This window comes from Ictalurus furcatus, chromosome 18 (assembly GCF_023375685.1).
Source record: "Ictalurus furcatus strain D&B chromosome 18, Billie_1.0, whole genome shotgun sequence".
In the NCBI taxonomy this organism is placed as follows: Eukaryota; Metazoa; Chordata; class Actinopteri; order Siluriformes; family Ictaluridae; genus Ictalurus; species Ictalurus furcatus.
In genome coordinates, this window is record NC_071272.1 from 21,068,334 (window position 1) to 21,086,228 (window position 17,895).

Consider the following 17,895-nt stretch of genomic DNA (forward strand, 5'->3'; position numbering starts at 1 on the left):
GTAGTTTTCAGTGAGTCATACCATTTCGCTCAGCTCACAGGTCTTTCAGCATCCGAATGGCTCATTTCAAACCAAACGAGTTTTGCGATATTCTGACCAGTAATTGTTCATCTTTGCCTAACTACTGCATGTCTGATTGTTTAATCAAGAATCAATAATACTCTTCCTTATCATTATCATGGTAACACTGCGTTGCATATGTCTGTGTCTGTGCTTCATTAAAAAGATTTATTTCCATTTATTCTGAAAACCAATCACCTTCACTAATACACTTACCTTAACAAACACACAACTTACCATTCACACAAATGAACAGCTCAGATGTCGAAAGAAAATCATGAATGAATGACATTAAATACATGGACAAACAAAAAGAACAAAAGAAAATCTGGAGCATATATGCGAATCAGTTCTAAACGAAAATGACTAAAAACTGACTAATTCTCAAATAATCATTAGTTTTCAAACACCTGCAGTTAAATAGTCTGGACTGAATTCAGTTCTTTGAAAAGTCTGAATTGTGGTTTACACAGTGATGAGACTGAGCCTTGTTTATCCAGTTTCAACTGTATCTGCTATCTCTTTTGTTCTTTGCCTCATCCTGTCTCTTTGTTGCTCGCATGACCTTTGGCTTGCATTGAGTATCCGTTTGTCCTTTTGGTTCGTCTGACTCAATCTTTTTTTTTTTCTTTTTTTTTTTTAAACGCAATTAAATCTTTTACTGAAAGCCATTCATGTTGTTGCTAATTACTATAATGTCATTTACTGTAAATTGTTTTACCTAAACCTGCTTACAAAAGATCCAATGTGCAGATCATTGGTAAGCACTTTATTTAAAATAAAATTCTGTAAGATGCACACAAAATCTGTTTATTTCAAAGGTTATTCAACCAAGTTTAATCATTCATCTTCACTAAGCATTTTATCCTACTCAGGATCACGTGGCTCTGGAACACTGGGTCCAGGGTGGGACGACAATCCTGCGCAGACCATGCACACACACACATTTACACAATTATTCACACCCAGGGGCACTCTAGCATAGGCAATATTTTTACCAACATGTTTTTGGGAGGTTGGAGGAAACCAGAGAACCTTGAGGAAACCCCACGTGGACATGGGGAGAACATGCAGACCTCCACAGAGAGTATCCCAAGCTCTAGGTCAAATCAGAGATCTGTGTTAATACGACTTATTGTACCATTGTTATCCTCCTAATTAGTAATATGTCATTTGCTCCTTATTCCAGAATGAAATGTAATTTCTTAATACTGGGTTACATTGTGTAGATTGAAACCAATACGAATACAGATACATCAAATAGGCAGGGTGTTTGTGCTTTTTTCTTTAAGGAAGCTTGCCAGAAATATTCAGATTAGGTGTGTGCATCGGGATTCCACTGGACAAAATAAAACAAGGATGCAGAAGGTTTTTACTTCAACGCTTAACTTTAAAGATTAGCTTGCGGAAGCTTGCGAGGAGGGTTTATACAACATAAAAACTGTACAACAAGACTAAAAGCCCAAAATGTTTGGGTATAGGAAAATTATTTTCTGGCAAAACAAGTTAACAATGGTGCACGTTTCGGATTTGCAGTATATATTGAAGCAATATCGCACTCACAATCATGCGGTTATACTGAATATTGGCACGGGTGTGATTTGGCCGGGTGTGATTTGACCGTATAGGCACGAGCCCGTCATTCAAAAGACTGCGAGTGCGATATTACTAATATACGACAGTTCTATAAACAAGAGATTAATATCGAGTAAGTGACATTTCAGACACAATATGGACAAATGTTCTGTTTATTTTTGCTCCGCTAGAGGAAATAGATCCTGAAGAAGCTACACTCACTACAGTATATAGCACATTGGCTAGATGGATCGCTAGCTCACATTGATTTCAAAATTCTCTTAAAGGTGCTTCTTGTAAAAGTGGTATCCCTTCTTCCTGTTCATCTACAACGGACAAGCTTTCATACTTTAAGCCAAAAAGTTCTATTCCTGAAAAGTATTGTTTGCCATGTCCACTGATGATGTCGCTAACATTACTGTAGTAACCATTTCAAACTAGGAAGTGGAATTTTATGTGGCGAACACAGATGTGACACACAGTGAAATGTCCCAGTGGACCAGAACTAACTGTTAGAAGCATGTATAGGCATGGATATTATACACGGGACCTGGCAACCCTGCTCAGTATTGTAAGAACTGTAAGTTCATTGCACATGTTTTTTGTCGTTTTTAAATAATAGTTCTCCAACATTATGCAAAGGAAATCTGCAGAAAATGTGTATTATTATTATTATTATTATTATTATTATTATTATTATTATTATTATTATTATTATTATTATTATTATTGTTGTTGTTGTTGTTGTTGTTGTTGAGGGCGCACAGTGGCTTAGTGGTTAGCACGTTCGCGTCACACCTCCAGGGTCGGGGATTCGATTCCCACCATGGCTCTGTGTTTGCATGTTCTCCCTGTGCTGTGTGGGTTTCCTCCAGGTACTTCGGTTTCCTCCCCAGTCCAAAGACATGCATGGTAGGCGGATTGGCATGTCTAAAGTGTCCGTAGTGTATGAATGTGTATGTGATTGTGATCCCTGCGATGGATTGGCACCCTGTCCAGGGTGTACCCCGCCTTGTGCCCGATGCTCCCTGGGATAGGCTCCAGGATTCCCAGTGACCATGAAGAAAGGATAAGCGGTATAGAGGATGGATTATTGTTGTTGTTGTTTTGTTGTATGGCTATTGTTGTGAACTGTAGCTTAAATAATAGCTTGTGGATTTGGGAAAGACATTAATATAGGAAACTAAAGTCACATTAGACAGAATATAGAAACCTTATCTGAAAGGTGAACTAGTCCAGCAATTAAATAAAGTTATTTCTTGCAATTAGCTGTCATCAATTATGAATGAAATATTACTTCCTTTTCCAACAGTCCTGTTGTTTCAGTGTTTTTCAGTGTTTCATGCTGGAATCATATAGTTGTAGGGCTAAGTTAACGTTAAAAACAAACTAACAGCAACAAAAAAAAAAAAACCTTCCAGTAGAGATCGTTCTGCTTTCAAATCTGAATAAGAAAACCGATACAAAATCATGTATTATGCTAAAGGTTTATGCTATTTTACATTTCCAAACTTTAAGTTTCATCTCGTAACAACTTGGTAAACAATGCAACATGTCGAAGCTAATGTTATGCTATAAAAGCGAGGAGTGAAACATGAGCCATGAGCCTATTTCTCATTTTACTGACCAAGACATGGTTTTGTCCAGGGCACAGGGCAGCAGCTAGATGTCACGTTCTTGATTAAACACCTTCTTCATTAAAACTTCACTAATAAACACTATTTGTGCCAGTAAAATGCTTTTAACACGCCTGATGTAGAGCAGCTCAGACAGAACCAGTCAAAGGCAATACTTTTTAAGGTTTTTTTTTTTTTTTTTTATCCTTTTACTTAAACCAAGCTAACCAAACTTGGTTCTGCATCTGTATTTTCCAGATGCTTATAACTGTTAACAGTAAGTGGTCTTAACAGTTCTGGAAATTTTCCCTCACAATGTTTAAGAACTCCTAAAGATACAAATTTTCAAAAAATACTTGACCATTGCAACACCCTCAGCGCTCTCTGCTTGAGTGTATGTGTGGATGCTTATGTCTATCCAGACATGTTCTCTTTATACCTTGGTGTGTTCTTCAATCATGTAACTGCCTTGAATACAAAGCAGTATATATTGTGTTTGTTTATACCACTCTACTATTCATATTACACTATTTGTTTGCTTGACTGAATGTATTATGCCTGTACTTTAGCACTTAATCCAACTACTGAGTTCAGTTGTTCAGTTCTCTGTCCTTCCTTCATATTCTGTACGTGCTTTTGATCAGTTGAGCAAAACTCTCTTTTGTAAGCACTTGGGAAAGACTCTTCCTCTATTAGACTTTACTTTGGAACAAATCATATCATCTGTCAAATGGAAATGTAAAAATGTGATGTACGTGTAGATTATTAATGTAAACACGGTATCAATTGGCTAATGTATACTGATAGTGCCATGCTAATCATATCTCATCAGATATTTTTAACATTTAAGTACACGTGACCCACTCTTATTCAGTTGGATCAACTGAGAGAACTAGCCATGTCTTTAAATTGCACTTGTCTGAGCAGAAAAAAATGTCCCCAAATGAATATGAGCAGAATATGTACAAATGAAACAAAGGTATACACTAAGATTTTATTCCTTCTTTATTATTTTTTTTTAATCACAATTTAGTGAAAGTTTTACAGAAAGGTCATTTTTATGTAACTCGTTTTGCTATTGTTTTATCATTTTTTTTTTGGTGTTTTTTTTTTCTAAAGTGAAACCTTTAGATGTCATTTATTCTTGTCATACTAACCATTTCTAAAGTTAAACCTTTAGAGAATAAGACAATTCTGGAAAGTGGAAAGAAGCATATTGCCGACAATAAGGTACGTCATACTGTGCGGCAATTACGTTTTTTTAAAAAAAAAGAACATGTCAGATGTTAAGTCCATTTCTTCTCAAAAACGTCGCTACGACGCACCACCGCGTCCTCTGCGTGTCTAACGCATGATGCGAAATTTGCGCTGTGGAACACAAACTCGCTTTCTCCTTCCTCTCCAAACCTCATCCGCACAAAGAATGAGGGCCGCTGGGTCGCTCTCGTGGCATGCCCGGCCTCGTTCACATAAAGAAGGAGGACCATCTTGGCATGGACGGGACGAGAAGCGACAGAACCGTGAGGCGAAAGCCCACTTCGGGCCTGCATGCCCCGCGCTGCCTGGACTGCATTAGAGCCTCCTCAGAAGCATCCAGGGATGTGAAGATACATCATCATCATCCTTTATTCAAAGGATGCATGTATTTCCATGAAGGGTTAACAGCATCTCGTGTGAGAAGAGTCCCATCAGCAGATCAGCGAGCTGGCAGACTGATCTCCGGAAGCCAGTCGTTGGAGCGGCGGCTTTCTTCGCAGAACATGTGCAGCTTCTCCAGAGCTGGGTCTTCCCACGAACCATCAGCTGGACTCTGTGGAAAGCAAATGAAAAAATCATCATGAGCAACCAATATGAGATTGAAAAATGCGTTGTGAAATGCTCTGGCTGATACTGTAAGTATAGTGCTCTGGCACATGTGGCATGTCTCACCGTGATAAGAAGGCAGTGACAGTCCTCAGTTTGATCTTTAGCGCCGACAATTTCACCCAGACGTTGCACGTCGTTCACTCTCACGATGCTGATGTCGTTATCGAAGCAGAAAGCCTGGATGAGAGTGAAGTGGATTTGGAGCGCGATGTCGCACTCGAACTCTTCATCCATGGCCAGGACGCAGAAGGACACGCTGTCCGGATCACTGCAGAAATAATAATAAAATTAAAAAAAATTAAAAAAAACAGTGCATGAGCTAAAATTCACTTAGCATAGAGAGTAATGTTAAAATTGAATTCCAGTCATGCATATCAGAGCTACTCACTCATTCATGATTTTTGCGCACTCGTAGACACCGACGGTGACGCGACCCTCAGCCTCGGCGGACTGCAGAGCCTCATCCAGAGATTTGCTTTCATTAACCATCTTGAGTTGGTTTTTTTTTGTTTTTGTTAGAAGTTGTACGATGTATCCTACTAGCACGCTCGCGCAGTTTGGAATGAATTTTTCGGTGACACGCGTCTCTTATTTATAGTCGGAAGCCGGCACGCGCTTGCAATCTGATTGGCCGAGGCAGGACAAGAAAGGGGCGAGCCATCTGAGGCGCGTGCCTATAGACATGCATGACATCTAAAAGAATTCATAATGGAAAAGGGTCAATTTTGCACGCTTGGTGATTTTTTAATTTGTTTCTGTTTTTAATAGAAAGCCTTTGTCGACTGTAGACGTGGCACGTGCACTGCAAGATGCATAGAAGTTTGCACGGATTGCAATAGATTTGATCTGTTTTCACGTCGTAGGCTGTGAAGTTTGCGCATTTATAAAAAGTATCAACTATGACCTGCTTTAGATGCAGAAAAAAAATGCAGTTGTAATTTTGATAAAGAACATGGCAAAGTTTTGCTACACTAATATTCAAATACATGTACAACGTAAAAACAGTGCTGCAGTATGTAAACCTGTCAGTAAGTGAAGTATAAAATAGAGGTGTACCCACTTTATCGTTTCGTGTGAATAAACGAATGTCCAGCTCATAGTGTGCAAATCAATTTATTTCTTTTTCTTTTCGTCCCCTTTTCCCATTTCAGTTCGTTTTTAAGCACCACTGCAAAAAGCAGGCTTGAGGAAAGTAAAGTTTTGAAAAGGTTTGGTCGTGGTGTCTTAAAAAAAATGAAAAAAAAATAAAGGAAATTATGTATATTTTTAAAGTATGACAGCCCATAATTACAGTTCTGTTTTGGGTGATGTTCATGATAAAAAAATAAAAAAAAAGGAGCACGATGCTAAATTTTTTTATTATTTATTTATTTATTTATTTATTTAATATTGCACGTTAGTACTGAAACGAAGGGTCGTTTGGTTGTAGCTGATAACAGAAGACAGGCGTGGCTGTTTTGCAGGTGGTCCGACTTTAGTCGCGTGGCATGTTTAGACAGCCCCCCCCCCCCCCCCCCTTTCTATGGCAGTGGCAGGGCACATCTGCTCATGGGGGTTTAAAGGTTAAAGGATCAATAAACTCTGTACTACCAGCCATCGTGCTCGTGCTAAATGTTTAAAGCATTTTTTTTAATAAGCATTTTGCTGCACGTGCAGTGATTTGGATGGATATATTTTGAGAATGAAGAAGAAGAAGAAGAAGAAGAACAACAACAACAACAACAATAACAACAACAGGAGATCACTTACTGTGCATAGCAACTGTCTTATATAAAATACAGCTCGAAGTGTTTTACAGAGATAAACACAGGCTGTAAAATGAGTTGAACTGATCAATGAAGTGAATATGTTACTTCTGTGAAAATAAGATAAGATAAGAAGATATGATCAACTGTATTGATCACAAAGTTATTCTTTTGCTCCAGCTTGCTCAAGACAAAACAAAAACAGTGAATAGATTTGCTTAAAAATATATATATAATAGGTAATAAAATATTTTATGACTTGCAGCCTTGTGACAAAATCTACTGACACTACAGTAAGCGGCATTTCCAATGCTTTAAATTCGTCATAAAGTTAATAAAACACAGGGTTTCGCTTTGTTGCATCTTTTATTCGGCTGAGTGCAGAGTGATCATCTGAAAGTGTCCTCTGTTTTAAGGTAGCTCGTTCCTCTTCCTGTCTGACAGTAGCACGCGCCTGCTGTTGCTCTCAGGACAATAAGAAGTAGGGCAGCCCATTAAAAAGAGCCGGATTTATGAGGGCTAATCTACAACTCTCTCTCTGTGTGTGTGTGTGTGTGTGTGTGTGTGTGTGTGTGTGTGTGTGTGTGTGTGTGTGTGGAGTAGATTATAGGCAGGGTACTAAAAGTAATTGTTCACGGTACCACCTGTCACTGGCGAGCACGCTTGCAGCGCAGCAGCGCGAGACGGACCGACGGGCTGCAGATGTGATCCGCACACAATACCGAGAGGCAGACGAGCTGCACGCGCCTCTGCTGAGGTCAACTCTGCGGTTCGCGTGCATGCAAATTGCACGAGTGCATTTAATTAAGACTGCAATACTCAAGCTGCCTATATATAGATACATATATGCTTTTATATTAGATTACTAAACTGGTCAAATAATTACTCTACTTATACACAGGGATTCAAGCTGATCATGCATGTGAACTAGCCTATAGATTATATTGCAGAATGTTGCAGTGAATCAATATTAAGTATTTATACTCTATATACAATCTCATTACTCGGGAATTTCTTATTGTCGTATTGACGCATAAATTCAGAAAAGGTGCACTATGTTTTTGTTTTTTTTTCTAACATAGTCGTATGCCTTTCTCAAGTTAAAAAAAAAAAAACCTCAATACAAAACCTCAATACAAACTTGGTATGCATTATTCTAATTACATTGGTGTGGTAGATGAACAATAGCGTTAGGTGCTGCAGGGTGAGGGGTAAAGGGTGAGTGGAGTGGGTGTATCCTTGTGAGGCCTCTCCATCTGTTCCTGTCCTGCACAGTAACAATAGGCCTGAATCTGTCAGCGTCAATCTGCTCTCTCTGTTCTCTCAAATCTGCAGTCCTGTATTTTTTGTTTGTTTGTTTGTTTGTGTGTTTGTTTGTTTTGCATTGCATTGCATTGCATATTGTGTCCGATCTCTAATGCTATAGCACAAATTGCACAACTTGATCAGAAATGGTCCTAGAACCTATATTTAGTTTGCTGAACGTCTTTGCGTCTCCAAACGCTAAGCTTCATTACACCAAATGATTAAGCTAGTATTGTTAGAATACGAAGTGACAGTGTGAAAGTTCATGAGTTTAATATTTGCTCATGTGATGCAACTCGCGTGAAACATTTTGCATATCCCACACGTGCATTACGTGTTTACGTTTATTTGTTTTGTTTTGTTTTGTTTTGTTTTTTCAGATGAATTTGCAAAGTGATCCCCCTTTGCAAAGCTTGTGCGTGTCACGTGACTCGGGGCCACAGAGCCAGGCAGATTGCATGGCAGGGCGTCATGGCACGCGTTCCTCATTTGCATGTGTATAGGCGTCCAATAATAGAAGTTCTGAATTGACAATAGGGCCGTTTCAGAGTGTCTACAGATGGCCACACTCCACCTGTCCTTTTGCACGGGGAGGGGCTCATATGCACACTTCTTTTTTTTTTCCCTTCGGCAGCTGTAATAGGCCTACTCAATTCTCGAAACCTTTTCATTTTTACTATGAATAAATAAATAAATAAATAAATAAATAAACAAACTAGGTCTAGTTTGTTAGCTTTTTTGTTATAAGTTTAAAAAGTTTCACTGTCTTATAATAATTAGTGTATATATGATGTCCAATTTAGACGTCTAGAACCTTTATAGCCTAGGATAAAGGCTAATTATAAAGGTATGCTGGTTTAAAAGTGTAAAGCACGTTTTAAACAAATTCGCAATATTTAAATCAAGCTTAACCATTTGCTCTAATTCACATAGACCATGCATTCGACAACAAACCTGTATTTCCATATCTGATATATAAGATTCTGATTCTCCTCATATGCAAAATTGTTTTAAAGTACTGTGCAGTCCAGGGTGCCAAAAAAGGTCATGGATTATATCCATCAATCTGCCACGAGCCGGAGTGTGACAATAGTAGCGTATTAGCATACCAATGCAGCACTGTCCAATCAGGACAAGTGCCTTTCAGGCGCACCACGAGCCCAAGAATATAAAAGCCGACGCCTGGCTCTGATTCAGCACCAGTCTTTCTCGGACTATACTAATCTCTACGTCTCTACCGTGCTCGTCTCGGAACGACTCTTAACCCCAGCATCATGACTTTTGAGGAAATTGCCATGAAGAAGCCTAGTGAGAGAGCTCAGTACACTGGAAAAGCACTGGAGGAGCTTTTGGTTTCTGCCAAAACGAACGACTGCCTCACCATTGGCGTGTATGAATCTGCTAAAGTGATGAATGTGTAAGTATTCGGGTTTTTTGCACTTGCTTTTAGACTCACAAACCTACATCACTGAGGTTGATGAAGTCCTGAATATGATGCGTGATACTCATGCACTGTTTATTTATTATTTTTTTAATTTTATTATTATTTCTGCAGTGATCCGGACAGCGTGTCCTTCTGCGTCCTGGCCATGGATGAAGAGTTCGAGTGCGACATCGCGCTCCAAATCCACTTCACTCTCATCCAGGCTTTCTGCTTCGATAACGACATCAGCATCGTGAGAGTGAACGACGTGCAACGTCTGGGTGAAATTGTCGGCGCTAAAGATCAAACTGAGGACTGTCACTGCCTTCTTATCACGGTGAGACATGCCACATGTGCCAGAGCACTATACTTACAGTATCAGCCAGAGCATTTCACAACGCATTTTTCAATCTCATATTGGTTGCTCATGATGATTTTTTCATTTGCTTTCCACAGAGTCCAGCTGATGGTTCGTGGGAAGACCCAGCTCTGGAGAAGCTGCACATGTTCTGCGAAGAAAGCCGCCGCTCCAACGACTGGCTTCCGGAGATCAGTCTGCCAGCTCGCTGATCTGCTGATGGGACTCTTCTCACACGAGATGCTGTTAACCCTTCATGGAAATACATGCATCCTTTGAATAAAGGATGATGATGATGTATCTTCACATCCCTGGATGCTTCTGAGGAGGCTCTAATGCAGTCCAGGCAGCGCGGGGCATGCAGGCCCGAAGTGGGCTTTCGCCTCACGGTTCTGTCGCTTCTCGTCCCGTCCATGCCAAGATGGTCCTCCTTCTTTATGTGAACGAGGCCGGGCATGCCACGAGAGCGACCCAGCGGCCCTCATTCTTTGTGCGGATGAGGTTTGGAGAGGAAGGAGAAAGCGAGTTTGTGTTCCACAGCGCAAATTTCGCATCATGCGTTAGACACGCAGAGGACGCGGTGGTGCGTCGTAGCGACGTTTTTGAGAAGAAATGGACTTAACATCTGACATGTTCTTTTTTTTAAAAAAAAAAACGTAATTGCCGCACAGTATGACGTACCTTATTGTCGGCAATATGCTTCTTTCCACTTTCCAGAATTGTCTTATTCTCTAAAGGTTTAACTTTAGAAATATTTATGACAAGAAATTAAGTCTAAAGGTTTCACTTTAGACATATGTCATCATAAAAATAAAAAATAAAAACTTTAATAAATAATAATAATAATAATTCGTTTTAATTCTAATACTGTAATTGTAATTTTAAAGAATGGAACAAAAATGAATAAACTGGTGAAATAAATACTGCCTGTGTGTTTATTTGTGCACTCTAGTCATCCACTGAACCCAAACCTAAGTACCGTCATAAGTGTTGTTACTTGCACATGCTTGCATTTTGGGGAGGCGTGTATACTGTCAGCTGCCTGGCCCCATCCTGGCCCCGTGGCCGCTGATCTGCATGTGTATGACTCAAACACAATAGCAGCACGCCTCTGGCTCAGACTGGGGCCCTGCACAAGGGAGCCATTGTTTGGGGCGGCAGATGTCCGAGCTGCCACACAAACTCCATCTGCCACAGCGAGCAGATGGGAGGTGAAGAGCAGGCGTTGGGGGGTGTGAATAGGATGGGGCGGATGGGTGGTTGAATGCTGAGCTCACGTTTGCATTGGCTCATAGTTTCCTGCTGCATTGTGTACAATCTACATCTGCCTGTAGCATGTGCAAGGGCCACTACTAGCTACACCCTCTTTTCAAATGAGCGTCATATTGAACACCAGTGTGACTATGCACACATACAAACCCAAAGTGTTTAATTAAAGACAATATTGGATGAATATCTAATGTTGAATTTGTGTTCATTTGTGTCCAGACGCACTTACATGAACTCCATAGGCGTTGCTGTAACCTGAGTGCTAAGAGTAAAAGGTTCTGTAATTTAGACCAGTTTCTGTGATTTATATAGCAATATTCTACATATTCACTGTATCCACATATTTTAATAGTTTTTAAAAAAAAAAAAAAAAAAACATTTAGGGTTCTCTGCCAATTTTTTGGGGTAGGTATTGCAAGAGTTATATAATATATAGGCCTACACACTGACTTCTCAGATACACCTTGTGTCCACACTCTCTGCTCCTTTTATCGCCTACCATACAGGCACACACTAGTTATATAGTTACTAACCGTAGTCCATCTGTTGCACTCAGCTCCTCTCTATTCTGTCCATCAGTGCAAAGACACCACCACTGAGCAGATATTATTTGGATGGTGGTTTGTTCTCAGCACAGCAGCAGCAACAATATGGTAATGTGTATGGTGCTGGTCGAGTGGATCAAGTACTGCAGTGTTGTTGTGCTGTGGTATTTAGAACTGTGTAAACGTACTACGCTTTATTACCAGAGGGTTAACTTTGAACTCTCAGGGTATTCTTCAGTTATTCTTCTTAAGACATATATATTATACAGTAACTAGTAAAGCTAATAAGAAAGTTACGTATTTATCAAAGTGAGACATGTAACATTCGGCCCAATTTAGCGGAAAAATTGGCACACCACAAAATAATTCAGGAGTTGAGATGAGATCGGCAGTCTTACAGCAAATAATGTGTTCATGCTAATTGATGTTGTAAACAGAACATAATCATTTTCTGTATAGTTCTATAGTTAAAAAGATCTTCATTGTATACAACCCTAATTCTGAGAAAGTTGGGACAGTATTGAAAATGCTAATAAAAACAAACAGGAGCGATTTGTAAATATTCTTTGACTTGTATTTAAACAGAAAATGTATAAAGGCAAGGTATTTGATGTTTTAACTAATCAAGTGCATATATATATTTTTTAAAGTTAAACACTCATTTTGAAATTAATGCATGCAACACGTTCCAAAAAATTGGGACAGGGGCAATGTAGGACTAATAGCAATGTGACAAGTTGAAACAAGAAGGTGATGTGAAACAGACGAGGCAATCGTCTAATCATAGTATATGGGGAGCCTCCAAAAAAGGCCTAGTCCTTTCATATTCCTAAAGCATATATTAAGATTTTCATCTAATTTTTTAAAATTTAGGATTTAGGATTTCTTTAGGTTTCACATAGCCTATTGACAGCAGAGCTCCCCATGTAAGATAATGAACCTTGTGAACTAGAACAAGTAAAACCCATTACATCAGAGTTAAGCTCATTAAGAGATAACACACAGTTTCGAGGTGTGTCGTAAATTCCTGTAGGCGCGAAGACCGTCTCGCTTTGGGTCTTTGATTACATCTGTGATTAAAGGCAGACATTCAGTTCCCCTGTTCCTTTGTATCCGATGGAGTACAATACGATAGATACCCGTTAAAGGGCTTTGACTATTCTTGCGCTGGTTGTTGAGAATGTGTTCCTCTGTGACTCCAAGTTCCTGTAGGGCAGCATGCACCTCTTCCTGCTCTGCCCATCCTGGCCCCAGCTTCAGCAAATGGACAGGGTTAAGCTGGTACAACTGGGGAATGGGACGCAGAATCTCCACTGGGAGCAGCCAGTCACAGCCTAGCATCTGATCCAGAGCACAGCGTTCTGTAGGCTCGGGCTTGAGGATCCCCCGGATCAGGCGCTGACATGGAGCAGATACCCATGTGGGAAGAACATAAACTCCCTGTAGTACACAGCGGCGTAGCTTAGGAACAGTGTCAGCACGGAAAGGCATGGTGCCAGTCACCATGTAGAAAAGAAGGACTCCCATAGCCCACACGTCTACAGGTGGCCCCTTGTAGGCCTCGTCTTTGAAGAGCTCTGGTGCTGCGTACGGAGGGGAGCCACAGAAGGTGTCCAACATCTGGCTGCAGTTGCTGATGTTTGTGCTGAAGCCAAAGTCAGCCACCTTTACGTAGTAGTTGCTGGTGAAGAGGATGTTTTCTGCCTTTAGATCTCGATGGATGATTTTGTTGTCATGCTGAAAAATGCATGAAATATTTGATGTACAATATATAGAGATACTGCCAAACATAAAAATTTGCCTGTAGCAACCTCTACTGTTGTCACTTTTGGGAGTGCACTCTCCAGCATCTTTTTTTTTTTTTTATCATGGCATTAGCCAGTTACTGGATCTGAATCCAATAGAACACCTTTGGGATGTGGTAGAACAGGGGATTCGCAGTATGAAAGTGGACCTGACAAATCTGCAGAAATTGTGTAATGCAATCATGTCAACATGAACCAGAATCTAAAAGCGATGTCTTCCAACATCTTGTGGAATCCATGCCACGAAGAATTAAGGCTGTTTTGAGAGCAAAGGGAGGCCCTACCCGGTATTAGTATAGTGTTCCTAATAAAGTGCTTGGTGAGTGAAGGATCATGTGTCTGGGGAATCATTCGAGAAAATTGTTCGGGTTTGCACAGAATTGGGAAAATCTCAATTTAAATGTCACTTGTCGCAGTGACTGAAATCAGAGCTCTGTGCCATGTTCAAATATGAATGGTCACTTTGTTGCTTGATAGTGTGACTGTCAGGTAAGACATGTTTGGTGCAAACTGTATACCATCACACTTTGGCTTTTTTTGTTTTATTTTTTAAGTGTTTACTATCTCTTGTTCATGTGGTTTATAGCACTGTAGGAGGTGTGGACAATTACCAATTGTATGGTAAAAGTAATTTGGATGATATTCAATTTTTAATTGGATTTGTTCACCCATTCTTTTTAAACACAGATCAATTCTAATTTATGAAGCTGTTCATGTACAAATTCATAAGGCTAAATTTTCCTTACTCGTTAGCTACATTACCTCATAGCCAAACTAAAGTAACAAACCTCAGACCCTAAACATGGCATTACTATTTGACTGTAAGGTTGGTCATGTGTTCTAGTCACTGGTCATAATTGGTCATACAAACACATCTGCATAAATCTTCTAAATGCTATTAAACTGACCATGTGCTTTACTGCAGACAGGATTTGGGCAAACACAAGTTTGCTTTCGAGATCAGAGAGTTTTCCCTGAATGCTGATCCTGGTGTGCAGATCTCCCCCTCCGGCATACTCCAGCACCAGGTATAATCGACTCGATGCCTCCAACACCTCGTAGAGCCGAAGCAGGTTTGGATGATACAAGCTCTCCATTATGGAAATCTCTCTGGATAACATCCTCTGGGTCTGTAGATCCAGTCGCATCTTATCCAGGACTTTGATAGCCACTTTGTCTGCAGGGAAAACACGATGATGTGGTTATTACTAATCAGTCCATTTAGCATCAGATTTCTGATCTTTAAATAAAAAAAAAAATTAGTTGCCTGAGCTAGAGGTGCCAATATTGGTAACAAGAACATCTAAGCAGGCAGGAAGAAAAAAATGAATTTTACCACGAAAACCCTAATGTATATGGATGAGACCGCTATTATTTTTTTTATCAGACGTGCGCCAAGCAGCAGAAGGAAAATAGCAAGGAAAATGTCTGGTGTGAGAGCTACTTAATAATTAGCAGCCCCTCCATTTTTACGATCCAAAGAGCCCATAGTCCTCAGTCCTGCTGATCACATGATCAACTTCTTCCACATTCCATGTGTAGGCTCAAAACTAAAAAAAACCTAAATCTGTTTAGTCAAGCATTTTTCAGATCTAGAGGGTTCACAGGCATATAGCGTTTTGGTGAACTGGGATGTTTGGATGTCGTCGCCTCCCCACTCTCATGCGTTCACTCAGGTTTGTTGATGGTGGAGGGGTTAGCCACTTTATGTCCCAGGGCACCCTTATGTCTGTGTTATCTTCTGGCTCTCTCTTTTAGCTATGCTGTCATAGCTAGTCTTGCTGGAGTCCCTGCTTGCACTCTGCACACAATGTATATTGTCCTTAACCATTATGTGACAATTAACATACCTAATAATCTCTCTCTCGCTCGCTCTCTCTCTCTCTCTTTCTTTCTCCCTGTCTCTCTCTTCCTTCTGCTCTGTGGACCTGCCCGATCCACCCTCATGCCCTACTTCTGGTTGGAGTTCTCATGGCTTTGAAATCACTCACTGCTGCTGACGATATGATATGGACAGATATTTTATTTATCTTGCCACCATCACCTCTGGCTTGCTCATTAGTGATAAATTTATACATTTAAAATGTTAACTTAACATTGTTAAACATGCTATACAAATAAAATTGAACTGAATTGAATTGAATCTGCTTTCCCCTTCAGTGAACTGCCTTTTCCACTGGATGTATATGATTTGCATTTGTGCAGACCTGTGCTTTAGCTGAAAAAACATAAAAGCTTAGTTTTCAGGTGTCTCCTGCATCACTGTAGCAACAGGTCAAATATTATAAATGCTACAACTAAACAAGAGATGTTGGCACCTCTGTTTCAGCATGTATCTTACCTACCCTTGGTAAGGGCATGGAAGCCCAGTTTGACTTTGGAGAAGTTTCCACACCCGATCTCACCACAGACTTTATAGAACCCCACCCTTTTCCCCACATTCAGCTGTTTGATGGTTTTTTCATCATGACACATATCCAGCATTAGCTTTTGCAGAGGTGTGAGGTGCCTGGATGAATCTTCTTCTTCCTCGTTATCTGGATCACAGTCCAAGCTGTCTGTCAGACTGTACAGGCTGTGCCACGGCACACGTGCAGACACCAGTGTCATGCACGCAGGCATTGCCGTTTCCTCTTCAAGGCTAAAATGAGAAAATTATCACACAATCCTAAGGCAAAACATTGTTGAATGAGTGTATGGTACCAAACCTTGGTGATTTTGTAATTCATAAAATAAATGTATGCAATACAGCAATATTCCATTACAGTATGCCACAATATGCTTTTCTCACAGCATTACTGTTATCTTAATGACTTTTTTTTTTTTTTTTTTTTAAACACTGACAAACTTGTAAAAATGAACAGGTGTAAGGTCTATTTTAGGGCTGTAAAAATGCAAAGCCAGCCCTGATATGAAGAAGATGACATATGAGATCAATTGCATTGGCAATAGTGCATATTTTCTAAGGTGTATTTGAAACGATTTGATCACAGAAATACATTTAAATCATTAAATTTCTGCACATTTAAAATCTACTTTGGTACCAGTTGTTACACACATTACACACTGCAAAAAATACCATCTTAGCATATGAAAGTATCTTGAATATAGTCTAGTACCTAGTATTTCCTATTATAAGATTGCAATAAACCCAATATAAGATTATTATACCTATTTCTAGAAATAATTTTAACCAAATTCCTATTCTAATGGATAATTTAGCTTTTTTTCTTGAAATAGATGCTAAAAAATTTGCAAAATGATCTACCTGTAGAACGAGACAATTTCCAGCTTGAAATGAGTAATCTTATACTTGGCTTATTGTCTTAAATTTGCTTAATTGGTATTTCCTTTATCTTATAGGAAATACTGCCTTAATTTGACTATATTCAAAGTATTTCCATTTCTTAAGATACTAAGATATTTTTTTTTCTGCAGTGCATCTAGAAATAATCATCATAACCATAGTTTTAGTATGTATTTAATCTAAATATATACTAGATCTAAATAAACTAAATATTGTGATAGAGGTTGTTATCCACTGATATGTTCATATGCCATTATAATAGTTATAATAATACTTTAGATCACAGCAGGAGTAAACAGTTAAATTAACAAAGAATAACGTATGACTAATCATAAGTCTAATTCAAAGTCTCACCCTTGCATTCTGCTTCTCAAATGAGATGAAGGCACCTGTTTCCAGCATGGATATCTGCATACTCTCATGAGCTTTATCTCATACTTTCATCAGATTTATGTTGCATTTGGCATCTTGAGAAAAAGACACCCTAGTAATTAAATAAAAATTAGTTTGGAACTTTTAAATCGGTCTAAGAGTTGTAACGAGGTTGATCTACCGTTTGTGTTCAGTGTAAACGTCCGATGTTATGTAACTCCTAATAAATAAGATTAGATCTGTCCCTCTTTGACACAATGTGATTATCCTTAGCTTCGTAATCGTTCGAGTCAGTCTCACCCTTTTACTGTGAACAAGGTGCAATATAAGCATGTGTAGATTACCTGAGCAACTCGAGTAATGCTTTCATTGAGCGTGCTACGATTTAATATTAAAGTTTATATTCAATAATATTTACCCAGAGGCAGAGCTCATCGTTTTAGTATAAGCGTGCGAATCTGAAAGTCTGGATTAGGTGCAAGCTACAGATATGCGTAACATTGCAAACAGAAACGTAGGGATTTTATGGTCAAACTCTTGAGATATCATGATATAAAAATAGTCACTACCTGTGAATATACACATTTCATTAACATGAATATAAGACAATTAAACTGAATGGATAAGTCATACACCCTGTCCAGGGTGT

The 17,895-nt window shown here is 39.4% G+C and overlaps 3 protein-coding genes across 3 annotated transcripts; 1 reads left to right on the forward strand and 2 right to left on the reverse strand.

Moving 5' to 3' along the window:
• Positions 1 to 4,666: 4,666 nt before the first annotated feature.
• LOC128622392 (growth arrest and DNA damage-inducible protein GADD45 gamma-like) lies at positions 4,667 to 5,612 on the reverse strand. The gene is made up of 3 exons (XM_053648854.1): positions 5,506 to 5,612; positions 5,181 to 5,385; positions 4,667 to 5,061 (listed from the first exon to the last, which is right to left on the reverse strand). Exons 1-3 carry the CDS (start codon positions 5,604 to 5,606, stop codon positions 4,948 to 4,950), a joined length of 420 nt encoding a protein of 139 aa, XP_053504829.1. The 5' UTR covers positions 5,607 to 5,612; the 3' UTR covers positions 4,667 to 4,947.
• A 3,663-nt stretch (positions 5,613 to 9,275) lies between these two features.
• Positions 9,276 to 10,441, forward strand: gadd45gb.1 (growth arrest and DNA-damage-inducible, gamma b, tandem duplicate 1). The gene is made up of 3 exons (XM_053648858.1): positions 9,276 to 9,584; positions 9,723 to 9,927; positions 10,047 to 10,441. Exons 1-3 carry the CDS (start codon positions 9,442 to 9,444, stop codon positions 10,158 to 10,160), a joined length of 462 nt encoding a protein of 153 aa, XP_053504833.1. The 5' UTR covers positions 9,276 to 9,441; the 3' UTR covers positions 10,161 to 10,441.
• Positions 10,442 to 12,328: 1,887 nt separating this feature from the next.
• nim1kb (NIM1 serine/threonine protein kinase) lies at positions 12,329 to 17,279 on the reverse strand. The gene is made up of 3 exons (XM_053648857.1): positions 15,913 to 17,279; positions 14,476 to 14,744; positions 12,329 to 13,499 (listed from the first exon to the last, which is right to left on the reverse strand). The coding sequence occupies exons 1-3, from the start codon at positions 16,187 to 16,189 to the stop codon at positions 12,750 to 12,752; spliced, it is 1,296 nt and encodes a 431-aa protein (XP_053504832.1). The 5' UTR covers positions 16,190 to 17,279; the 3' UTR covers positions 12,329 to 12,749.
• Positions 17,280 to 17,895: the final 616 nt, after the last annotated feature.